The sequence below is a fragment of the Palaemon carinicauda genome, chromosome 1 (assembly GCF_036898095.1).
Source record: "Palaemon carinicauda isolate YSFRI2023 chromosome 1, ASM3689809v2, whole genome shotgun sequence".
Lineage (NCBI taxonomy): Eukaryota > Metazoa > Arthropoda > Malacostraca > Decapoda > Palaemonidae > Palaemon > Palaemon carinicauda.
This window is the reverse complement of record NC_090725.1, coordinates 15631541-15644329: the sequence shown is the minus strand read 5'-3', so window position 1 is coordinate 15644329 and position 12789 is coordinate 15631541. Positions and strand designations below refer to the sequence as shown.

The window sequence follows — 12789 nt, the reverse complement described above, 5'->3', positions numbered from 1 at the left end:
ACCTGTTCATCTCGCTGGATGAAGAAAAAACAGACTTATTTATAAACCATGAAACTTTGAGTACGTGGAAATACTTTCCTTAAGTTACGGAGCTACTTCCGAATTAGATAAAAATAACCGATTTCATATAGTTCGTTATTGAACATTTTAACTTTTGAAGGAGCGTGTGTCAAGTGATTGCCACATTCCGTTCTCTTGAGCTTCCCGATTGTTCAAGCAATTAGATTGCTAGAGCTGAAGCTGCATCAGAAATAAAGATGGTCTTGTTTTTTTCGTATGAATGCTCTGTTTCATCTATGCAACACTTTAGTATCCTGTACTCTCATGGTATGAGTGGTCATGGTGATGTTATATCATGTTTGTGTGAGATATATTAATAAATAGATATTAAAGTATTTCCTAGTTTAATTTTTTTATATAACAATTGCTATTATGCCGTTTCCCTTAAATTTTTGGCATAGTCCAGCTTCTATTGTTTTTATAAAATCTATTGTTTTACGATGCTCACATCCTTATCAGGATGAAAATGCATTAGAGTGAAAAAAAAACTTAAGCGAGCCATCGCTCGCATGTAACAATCGGATCGTAAAATACAAAAAGCAAATTTAGTATGTAGCTAACTAATTTGGCTTCTTCACCATAATCTGAATTTGCATATATTCCATACTTACTTTCACGGAGAGCATGGTGAGTAATTTCATAGGACAGACCTTTTAAGATTCGTAATACGAAAAGTACACATTATTATTATTATTATTATTATTATTATTATTATTGTTGTTGTTGTTGTTGTTGTTGTTATTATTATTATTACTGTTGTTGTTGTTGTTGTTGTTGTTGTTGTTATCATTATTATTATTATTACTGTTGTTGTTGTTGTTGTTGTTGTTATGGTTATTTTGGTCAAGTGCAGTGTATGGAAAAGGAAGATGTCACATTTCAAACGTTCATAACAAGGAAAGCATATTATAAACTTATTTTTGGAGCTTCTCCTTTCGACCGTCATTGTTCAATCGTGAAGTCTAAGTTTTCTTTCTTGCTGACACGATAATTTTATTGATAAGGGTTGTCCGTGTCACAAAACCTTTTTGATACGGTACATTCCATATGACGATGGTCTCTCTGCAATACATACAGTGATATGTATCATCAGAATGTGTTCGTCTTCACCATTAATTATACACAACTGTATGTAGTAATTTTTTCAAATATTTCGGTAGCATTGTTATCACTACTGAGATAGATAATGATACGTTAGAAAAATAAAAAGGCCCTCACGTGTTCTTGGGTAGGCTTAGGACCAGATGTTTAAAAAATAAGCATATGAGAGTGACCTCTATTCCATTTATATAATGCGTTATGTATCTCAACTCTCATTCATGGTTCATAGACCTGGGCTCTAAATCACTACCATCTTAAGCAACGGGAACATATGCAGTATATATATCCTATTTGCAAAACAGCACCTACTAAACTGGAAAACCTTGCTAGCGACACAATAGTCTGGAGACTGTTTATCAACGACAGGGTTCATGCCATAGAGCAGTAAGAGTTAGACATGCCGATGACCCACATAGACTATTCGAAATCAGTGTGAATCATGCAATAGGAGGAAGAACGTTTAGTTATGCTGCACCGAGACTCTTCAACGACCTTCCACTTGATGTCAAGAATAGCAAAAATGTGGCAGATTTCAAGAAAAACCTGAAGACTTATCTTTTTAGAAAGTGTTATAACAGTGACCTGAAAACTATTAAGCCTGAATACAAATGCTAGCGAAATAACTGATAAGATACAGAGCAAAATATTAACTGGAAAGAAATTATTTTCACACACCAAGGCCCGCCTGAACAGACTTTATTTTCTGATGGAGGGCGGGAAATAAACCCGTAAAAGTAAGAAGTTAATCCAAAACTTCTCGCCTTATAAATGTAGCAGCAAAGCGCCAAACATGGGTCCCTGCGGCTCTCAATCGTCATCTGATGTGTCCTAACATTTGCCAAGAGTCCAGGATTGGTTGGGAAAGCCATAAAATGCATACTACTGCTAGAGAGTTATTGGACCCTTTAACTGGCCAGACAGTACTACATTGGATCCATTCTCTGATTACGGCTTATTTTCCCTTGTCTACACATAGGCCAACACCGAATAGTCTGGCCTATTGTTTCTACATTCTCTTCTGTCCTCATACACATAACAACACTGAGATTACCAAAAATTCTTCTTCGTTCAAGGGGGTTACCTATTACACAGTAATTGTTCATTGGCTACTTTCCTTTTGGTAAGGTTTGGAGAGACTATTTAGCAATGGTAAGCAATTCCTCTAGGAAGACACTCCAAGATCAAACCATTGTTCTCTAGTCTTGGGTAGTGCCATAGCCTCTGTACCATTATCTTACACTGTTTTGGGGTAAAGGTCTTTCCTTGAGGATACACTCTGGCACATTATTCTATCTTATTTTTCTTCCTCTTGTTTTTCTTTAAGTTTTTATAATTTATACAGTATATGAAAGATCTATCTTAATACCGTTACTCTTAAATTAAAATATTTCATATTAATTATTCATTACTTCACTTGTAATTTATTTCTTTCCTTATTTTTTTCCTCACTTGGGTATATTTCCCTGTTGGATCCCTTGGGGTTATAACAACCTTATTTTCCAACTAGGGTTGTAGCTTAGCTGATAATAATAATAATAATAATAATAATAATAATAATAATAATAATAATAATAATACAGAGGACGAAAACCCGGCATGATAAAATCTCCATCGACAACGATGGACTGCTACTGTATTAGTGTAGATGTTTAATCTCTTCCTTTTATAGATTGTAGATATGTTATATCTCTTTCTACCCAGATGCTATAGTGTAGCAAAGCCTATATATTAAATATCGAGCTTTCATGGTTAAAATGATACTGCATGGATAAAGAAATTCAGTTATAATACTTTTTAGGCGTTGGTAGACCAAAGGTATTACATATTTAAGGAAGAGGAAGGGAGAAGGTCCCTTCGAAAACTAAATAAACTTCTATTTTTCATACATTGTGGGTTATTTTATTTATCATAAATACATGGAAAATTGTGTATTTTAATGTGTTTAATCATTCAGTTCTTTTTTTTTTAATCCTACTTATTGAAGCTAGAATCCTCTTAGACTTAGAATATGTTTTCTTCTGTTTTTAGATACATATTAAACTTAGGGGTGTCTAGATTGGGCGTGAAAAATGGAAACTGGTTTCCGTTTTACTGCAGAACTAACGTAAAGAGGAAAAGTATAAATAGAAATCTAGATTCTGTGCTTATTTTGCGTTTTAATATACCTGCTAATGCTAATAGCGTGGTATCTTCTAAAGATAGCTAGTAATGTACGTCATTTTTCAAAAACTATGCTCAGGAACAAATTTTTGATAATCTAACATAAGAGATAGTAACTGGCAGAGATGTAAATTGATTTTTTACTTTAATTGCGATATTAGTTACAATGCATCTTAAGGGAATAGCTTGACATTGTCAGCATCGATTACTATATGATTTTCCATGGATTAGTATCATTGCTTTGTGTATCAAATATCATACATTCTCTGACAAAAGCATAATTGATAACTTTGATGGCACATGATTAGGTTTGTTTGCCACTTGTAAAGCATTTGTGTGGTGAAGAATATTCTACCATAAGGTGCAAGGTTCAATAAAACTTCTGAATTCAGATGGGATCTGATGACATTATCTTGTTTTGCTGATAATCTAGATGTATATTTTTTCTTATTTCCTTCCCAAAAGAAACTCCTCTTAATCTAATTGCAGAGGCTTTTCCTTGTTATAAGAATATGTCATTAATGGTGATTCTTACCAAGTTGATGCAATGTCATCCATCACTTATTGATCAGTTATGGATCATTTACCTGTCTTCTTCAATCCTTTATCATTAATTCAGTAGACTGACTTTCTATAAAATACTTTCAGCAATCTGCATTGCTAAGCATTTTCTCTGCAATGAAATAGTTTCTGTACTCCCATCTAGGCCGGTACACTTCTTTCTCCGATGAAGTTCACGATTCCAGCGTTGCAACATGGTTGATGTCACGTTTTCAATGCTGGTCTTCGATTTGCAACACAACCTACACCATGAAGATTACTTGCCCCCCCCCCCCCCCCCCCCCCCCCCCCCCGAATAGCTAGACTCGTCAACTACATGGGTCTCCGATTCAAGTTCCTTCGAACTCATCACTACTCACAACAGCTTATATTCTTGTGACTCCAGCTTTCTCTCTGAATATTGAAATTTATTTCCATCGTTCAACCAATGTAGTCCTGACGAAGAATTACAGAAAAAAAACGCGATACAAAACACGTGTTGGCACTAGATATTGAATGGGATAAAATGTAAATGAAACCTAGCTGGAGTTCAATTTGAGCCGGGAGATGTCTTTGATTTTTAGGTGCCATTAAGACATTATATATTGATTGTAAACGTAGGTTGGTCTTTTCTTAGCATCATTATTGAAATTGTAGATAATAGATTGCAAAGAGTAAGTGTAGATGGGCACCATAATGAGTATAGGAATGTGATATCTGGTGTACCTCAGGGTAATGTTCTTGGTCCATAACATTCATTTTATACTATTTACACATTATATATGGTTTAGCCTAAAAAAAACAAGATCGTTGCATATGCAGGTGATGCCAATCTCTTTGCCTGAATTCCATCTACTGTAGGTAGATCTTGGGTTGCTGAATCCCTTAATGGAGATCTAGCTAAAATTAATGCGTGGTGCTAATTGTAGGACATATTTTGAACCTTAACAAAACTCAGGCTATGATTGCAAGTAGGTAGCTCCCGAACATTCAGATCTCTGTATTGATAATGTTTCTTTAACTATATAAAACTCCTTTAAAATTTTAGGCGTAACTCTTGATTGAAAATTTACTTTTGAGAAACGCTTTCGGTCTGTTTCTTCTAATATTGCACAAAAAATGGCATATTGAGAATGTATTTCGAGATTTTTGGTGATTAATCTGTTCTGAAGAAATGTTTTCATTCTTTCAATCTGCCTTGTATCGAGTATTGTTCACCTGTCTGGTCTTCAGCTGCTGACTCTCATCTTAATTTGTTGGACAAAAAATTGTGGTCTATTAAATTTCTATTTCCTGATCTAGATATCTTTCTGCCGCACCGTCGTTCAATTTAGTTCGTTATGCATGTTGCATCAAATTTTTCATAATCCTGACCATCCTTTGCATTCGGGTCTCCCCAGACTGTACCGTCCTGTACGATGTACTATGTATGCAGTTAAATTTAACAGTTTTGCCTTCTCCATTATAGGGCTCAATACTACAATGTTCTAGAAGTTTTATTCCAGCTGTGATTAGATTCACTATTCGTTACTCCTCATATAGTTTATTTATTTCCTTATTTCTTTTCCTCACTTGGCTATTACTCCATGTTGGAGCCCCTGGGTTTATAGTATCCTGCTTTACCAATTTGAGTTGCAGCTTAGACACCAATATCAATAACAATGATAACAGAATTTCATTATATGGTACACCGGGAGTACGAACATATATAGATACATACAAACATTTGTGTAACAAAACATCAGAAAAATGGACCACCTGTATTTGGGACTTGTGAGACATGATAATGAAGACAAACTCCGCTATACTAAGCTTTAGTTAACTTTCCCACAGGCAACAATGTTTGAGCAGGAGAAACCTCCCCTTCTCTACCCATCGCTACATGTTTTTTTTTTTTTTTTTTTTTTTTTATTCAAAAGAAAATCAATTAAAAATAAAGTATCCTAGAAATATCTATTGGCGGCGAATTACTTTTTAGTAGATGACAAACTCACTAAATGTTCGTTGTGGAACTAGGAACTCAAAGTAGTTCAAAGGGTTGAAATGTTAAGGATCATATGAAAACCGTCCATTCCAGTTTATTTGTACTTTCTTAAAACTTTATGGAAAATTTAAGCCCGTGATTACGTGCTAAGTAGTTGACTGAGGAACACAAGGAAACTCTTCCAACATAGTAAGAAGAACGAGAAAAGAATTAGATTTTTTAGATTTATTCTTAAGGTAGTAATAGCTGTTCACTCAAGAGTTGTGGGACTTATTTCCTCTCATGAAGCAGCACGGAAAAAGTAAAGTGAATTTCCATAATTTGTATAGGTTGGACAGGGATACAGATATCTTTCTATGTTACGTTGCATTATGTACTCGTTGTATAAGTATTAAATTAAAAGGAACGTCATTTAATTTTGATACCTCCATGGGCGATACAAAAGGCTGGGGGAAATTGGTGAAACCTTTTTCCGTATCCAAAGAGTAGTTTAAGAGTTACGAAAAAGGGAAAATCAAGGATCTAAAATGGAAATAAGATATTTTTATTGAGATTATCATAGAAGAGAATTAAATGGCTATTGATACACTTCCGTTATTAAAAGTTCAATGGCTCAGAAAATAAGATTAAGCAAAGGAATTAAAAATCCTGTAAAAATAACGCTTGAAATACGAAAACAGGCGGTTGCAACCCCACCAGTTACAACAGGGATAAAGACCTCGCAAAGAAATTTAGACATTGCTCGTGGCTCGTCTACAGAATAGGACGGTAGGCTACAAAACCACTAACAAAATGAAAGTCTTCCCTACCCAATCCTTTTAAAGGACATTCAGCAGGACTCTGACTCAATCAACTTGCCATATTATTGAGTCGAAGATTGTGATCTGGCAATTTTTTTTTTCAATATTAGTTTCGTAAATATAGGCAATTTAGATGGCGAAAAGGTAAAAGTCAATGCGGTCGTTTTCAGAATGATATTCAAAGTCCCAATTTCCCTTTTTCTTAATCTGGAAGTCTGAATTACCATTCTAATATGGGCTAACTTTGATATGCATTTGCCCCACCCTACTCTTCTTTCTCTCTGTCCCATACAGGACCTCTAGCAACCAGTGGCCGATCTTAAAAAGAAAGAAAACGGGAATTAGAAAGCTGTCGCTTTCTCTATCGCAAAGCAATTCTTGAAGGTATTATTCCTCCAAGAAGCATTGCTCCCACCTCTCTCTCTCTCTCTCTCTCTCTCTCTCTCTCTCTCTCTCTCTCTCTCTCTCTCTCTCTCTCTCTCTCTCCCCCAGTTCTCAGAAAGGACAGCAGACCAAGACACTGATCGGTATCTTCACTGACATTTTTTTAACAGTATTGATTTAGATGAATGATGTGTATACCATCCCACTCATTTTGTCTAATCTGCCGAGTTCATAACAGGGCGAACTGCTATTGAGAACCTGACTGTCTTTAGTGTGACTAAAATTCTGAATTTAATGAGCTGTACTTAAGTTCTCAGAAAAATCTCTCTCTCTCTCTCTCTCTCTCTCTCTCTCTCTCTCTCTCTCTCTCTCTCTCTCTCTCTCTCTCTCTCTCTCTCTCTCTATCTCTCTCTCTCTCTCTCTCTCTCTCTCTCTCTCTGACGATTTTTCTTATAATTTTCTCGAATCAAGCACCCATAGAACAGAATGACTGGGTAAAAAAAAAGAATGCAAGTATGAGTAGATGATTTAACGTATGATAGGGCAGAAGGACACAAGCCTTTGATGAACGCGTACACAAAACATACTTAGAAGTTTTATTAAAAATACTCTGTATCCCAGAAAAAGCTTCATACGAAAAAAAAAAAAAAAACATTCTTGGATAATTTTCAGCAAGGTCTTCACTTTTTTTTTCACTATACATAGTCCACCTATATCCCAAAATTTTTATCCCGTTGGGTAACTGAACACTCCTCCACCGCATCTTTGACTGTAACATTGCTTCCATGACGGCGATCATGCAGCTCAGAACGGGATTCTGATTCAAATCCACCGTTGGCCACTTCAGTCACTGTGGCGGTCCTATTTTCATCTTTCATTAAGAAATACACATTTACAATTCCTACAATTTATAAAATATATAAATCATATATTTACATGAAAATTTTATTTTTACTTAACATATTTATTTCCTGATTTCCTTTCCTCACTGGGCTATTTTTCCCTATTGGAGCCACTGGGCTTATAGCATCTTGCTTTTCCAATTAGGGTTGTAGCTTGGATAATAATAATAATAATAATGATAATAATAATAATAATAATAATAATAATAATAATAATAATAATAATACAGTATACTTTTTTCACAATGGCTATTTTTTGCTATTCATCTAAATATGTTTTTAAATAGAAAAAAATAAAAACATATAGACTCGTGAATACTTTTTTTTAACAAAATTTTAAAATCCTATTTTTACGTTAAAAGTATTTATCCTTCTACTTTTAATATATTCAAGTAATTTTCGGTCAGTACTTGAAAATCCTAAGTATCTTCCCATCCATATAAATCCCTGCAATAAAATCCTCTATTATGACCATTGCCGTATTTACACCTTTCTTTGAATCTGCTTCAACTTATTGCTACATCTTCTCATAACTTTGTGTGATCCTTCAGACAAACGACAAACTGAATCAAAATTGGCTGGCCCTCCTTGCTCCTAGCTTGGGTAGAGAGGGGGCTTGGACACTGATATTGTCAGTCTCTAGGGCATTGTCCTGCTTGATAGGTCCATTCATGAGTGGACTTTAAACCTTTAAAGGTAGAAGTTTGCGCAAAAAAAAAAATAGGATGATTTCACTTCTACTTATTTATGAAATATTAAGTGAGAGAAGAGGTTGTAAAATCTACTGTTTCTACTTTTTAGTTGAGAAAATTAATTATATGATCATCACCAGTAGAAAACAACTGAAGTTCAATGACCCTGGAGATGAAGATATCTTTCAGAATGATTATTATATTTTTTTTAGAAAGGTGTGAATGATGGTGATAAGTTTCCGAAAGGATTGTAAGAAACTTTCTCAGTAAATTCTCATAACAACATTCTGAGGGAACTAAGACGATCAACAATATTCCCACTAACGTATATATTCCAGAGAACCAGTAATGTTAAACCTTCTTTAGAACATTGAGAGAGTTTGCAATCTTTTTTTTATTGGTATACAATATCAACATAATTCTTCTTCATCTCAACATAATTCTTCTTCATCTCAACATAATTCTTCTTTATCTCCACATAATTCTTCTTCATCTCAACATAGTTCTTCTTCATCTCCACATAATTCTTCTTCATCTCCACATAATTCTTCTTCATCTCCACATAATTCTTCTTCATCTCAACATAATTCTTCTTCATCTCCACATAATTCTTCTTCATCTCCACATAATTCTTCTTCATCTCCACATAATTCTTCTTCATCTCCACATAATTCTTCTTCATCTCCACGTAATTCTTCTTCATCTCAACATAATTCTTCTTCATCCCTGTATATGATTTTACACGCTTACAATTGGAATTATCAAAAACACATTTGGCATATTTTCATGGAATTTTTATTCATTGCTGGAGTGAGTTAATCCAAAGGTTACTTAACCCTTATTCGGGAACCGACCTCGCCAGATCGCTATCGTTTGATTTGAACACTGTATCAACGGCTAATTTGCAATTCGTGATGCAAATACAGCCAATTTGTGGTTCGTATAATCATTTAAAACATTTTTAAACAAAGGGAAATCCATGACTCAATATTATACGAATCTTTATCAAAAGGGGTCTGAACGTAATATGACTGGGATTTTTCTCTTGCTATTAGTCATGGATGTAAGATGAAATGCAACTCAGGAAAAAGATGAAATTATGAAATGCAATTCAGGAAAATATGAAAATATGAAGTGTTGCAACGCAACTTCTTGGACCTAATGGGATGGAATGTGAGAGAGATGGCTCAGGTGAAAAATATGCATGTCAGGAAAAGAGAGAGAGAGAGAGAGAGAGAGAGAGAGAGAGAGAGAGAGAGAGAGAGAGAGAGAGATGGAAAAGTTTTTCATGAGAACTAAGTTATTTTACTGCTTTTTCTGAATTAAAGACTTCCAAATTCAGACAGATAGACAGACAGAGTCACGACAGACAGACGGACAGGGATTGTACATACAAACATAATGAACACAAAGTTTTCCAAATCAAAATTCTTAGTTTCTTATCTTCTTTAATTAGTAAGAAATTTTCTTCCTATTTATGATCTTCCGTATTTCCTTCATTCTAACCTACTTAACTTTAATTAAGGTGGTGTCAAATGAGCTCGCTTTCTGGCATCTTTTAGGCATTTTGCAGAAACATTTTACTACAAGTGGCCAGGATAAGACAAGAAATGAAATTCGCTATTATTCGTACTTGCGTGAAAAGTAACATAAACCATTTCCACTTTGTTCCTATATAGATAATGGCCACACGGTGTAACATTTGACGGCGAAATTCAAAAAGACTCCAGACTGCCATAACTAACAAACGAATCTTGATTTTGGTACAATTATGAATAAGAAAATTGCCAAGCCAATTCAAAATTTGATACCAAGATGTCAAGGGTGAAAGTTCTCATGTGACATCATATGAACCAAAGGGTAGTTGTTAAGACAGAAATTTTCATTACAATGCTGTTTGAGATGTGGGGGCCTATTATCTTTCATTTAACTTATCAATTTGCCGGATAAGTGAGAGAAGGATATATCGCAGAAATCCTTGTGAAAATTATAACTAATGTATGAAGAACACAAAATTTAACATGTTCCCTTTATTCAGTTATATATGGTGATCACCTGTGTGCGTTTTATATTTTGAAAATAGTAAGTGCTTATAAATTCGATTTTTACACATAACCCAGGGAGAAAAGAATTTCATGGCTATAGGAAATACCATGATTTAAATCATTGATCCAAAATATATGTTAGATCTATTTAAACACTGCATTGATATCATGTAAGGGTTTACAGGAACATTTAAGATTTCAGAACCCCAGTTATATGCTTCAACATATCACAAAAATAATGTAGTATTACATAATACCAACTCCAAAATGTACATGGAAAGTTACCAAGCCAAATTCTTAAATTTGTGGCTTGTAATGTAACAAAAGAACTAAGTACCAGCAGCAGCAACATCAACAACAACAACAAAGTCAGTGGCTAGTTATGTCATCGATATCCTAATATACTAGACAACTTTCTATTGGATATCAGAAAATTTTAACAAATATGCACTTGAGAAAAAATTATGTCATTCAAAGAATCAGACAGGTAGCAATGAAATAGTCACCTTTTCTACCTAAGTTCTGGCATTGACAGCCCAGTTTTTTATTGGTATTCATAATCGACAACTTAAAAGGTTTCATTAGAGTGCATCCACACGGCTTGGCACTGCCCGTCAAGGAAATATCGTTACAAGTCTGATGGATGGCAGGAATGAGTGACAATGGCATCAAAAACGCAAAAAACAAGAGGAATATATCTGGCAACAAGCAGTTTTACCAGATTAGCTTTTAGCCCCATGGTGTGTTTACTCATTCACTGGATAAAGGCTGTTGGGCTAAGTTGAAAATCTGTCTACACACAGGTAGTCAACTCAATCGAACGATGTGCTCAGAAGTAAGGTTGTTCCAATCCAGCAATATTGAAATAAAAAAAAACTGAATCAGAACATTATAATCACTAGGCTACACTGCAGAAGAACTGCAAGGGAAATCCAAAGTAAAAATCTTACGAGAACTGTAAGATGTCTACGAATCAGACTAGAAATTAAAGTACATTGAAATGGACCCTAACACTTTACACAAGGTACAACCATTCATAACCATGCAGCTAAGATTTTATGTGGGACAAGACTAAAAATTATCATCCAGACGTCTTACAGTGAAAAATATAACTTCTGGAATCGTATCGTGTGCTACCTGTATTGTCGTTACTTGACAAAGTCATAAACAATCTGACTTGGTTGGGGTAGTATGTCCATCGAATTTTCTTCTGATTTCATCTATGTTCATTCTCACACCCAATTGTGTCCTCGTACAGATGTATGCCTAACGGGCACTGTCCAGTCATATGTATGCACCCAATCTGAAGGGATGAAATATGAAGGTGTACCATAGGAATTTTGGCAAATTTTGCTTTCACATTAACATTAATGTGCTTTTAAGCAAACTGTAATGCACCTTGAGGAATGATGAATGTACTGAATCTAGGTCTCCCAAGTGCACTAGTTCAGGATTTAAGAAAATGGATAGCATGTTGAAGCACACCCTGACGAGCGGGCCTGACTGGTGGGCAAGCATGTTATCAGGCTCATATAACCAGCAAACCAGCGAAATGACCTAGCCCGTGTTAAGCAAATTCCCTCGATGGTTGTCCTGTGGTCTAGGGTAAGTACTTGAAGTACAACACTTCCAGACTCCTCCTAATTGGGGGCCCATAGCATCATTGGTTCCTACTTTCCACGTCGTCATTACACAGTCCACAAGAAAAACTTAGACTGCCTAGGTCAGAATCTTGCAGTGATGCTCCAAGTATTTGCTGGTGAAAACCACTTTGAACTAATTTTATTAAACTTTATTGTCAAAACATATGCTTATGGAACATTAAATGGGAGATCTGGTGATGCCTCGGTAGCTTTTCATTCTTTGATCCGGACCAAGAACTGATCCATGGGTTACAGAATGCGTTCCCTCTTTCAACCTCGTAAATTAGTTTAAATCTTTGACACAATTCCTTATTTTTTGTGAAATACTTGGCTGAAGGATCCTTGGAGTCAAAGATTGACCAAAACTTGGATGAATGGTAAAATCCCAACTACATTTTTTGAGTTTTAAATTTCATGTTTTTGGATCTGAGAAACTGTCCTCGATATTCTTTTGCTCCTCTATCTCCAACAATTCTTC

General features: G+C 35.1%; 1 protein-coding gene across 1 annotated transcript; it reads right to left on the bottom strand.

Moving 5' to 3' along the window:
* Window positions 1-9017: 9017 nt before the first annotated feature.
* LOC137658569 (alpha-(1,3)-fucosyltransferase FucT-like) lies at window positions 9018-9347 on the bottom strand. Its single transcript, XM_068393851.1, has one exon. It carries the CDS (start codon window positions 9345-9347, stop codon window positions 9018-9020), a length of 330 nt encoding a protein of 109 aa, XP_068249952.1.
* Window positions 9348-12789: the final 3442 nt, after the last annotated feature.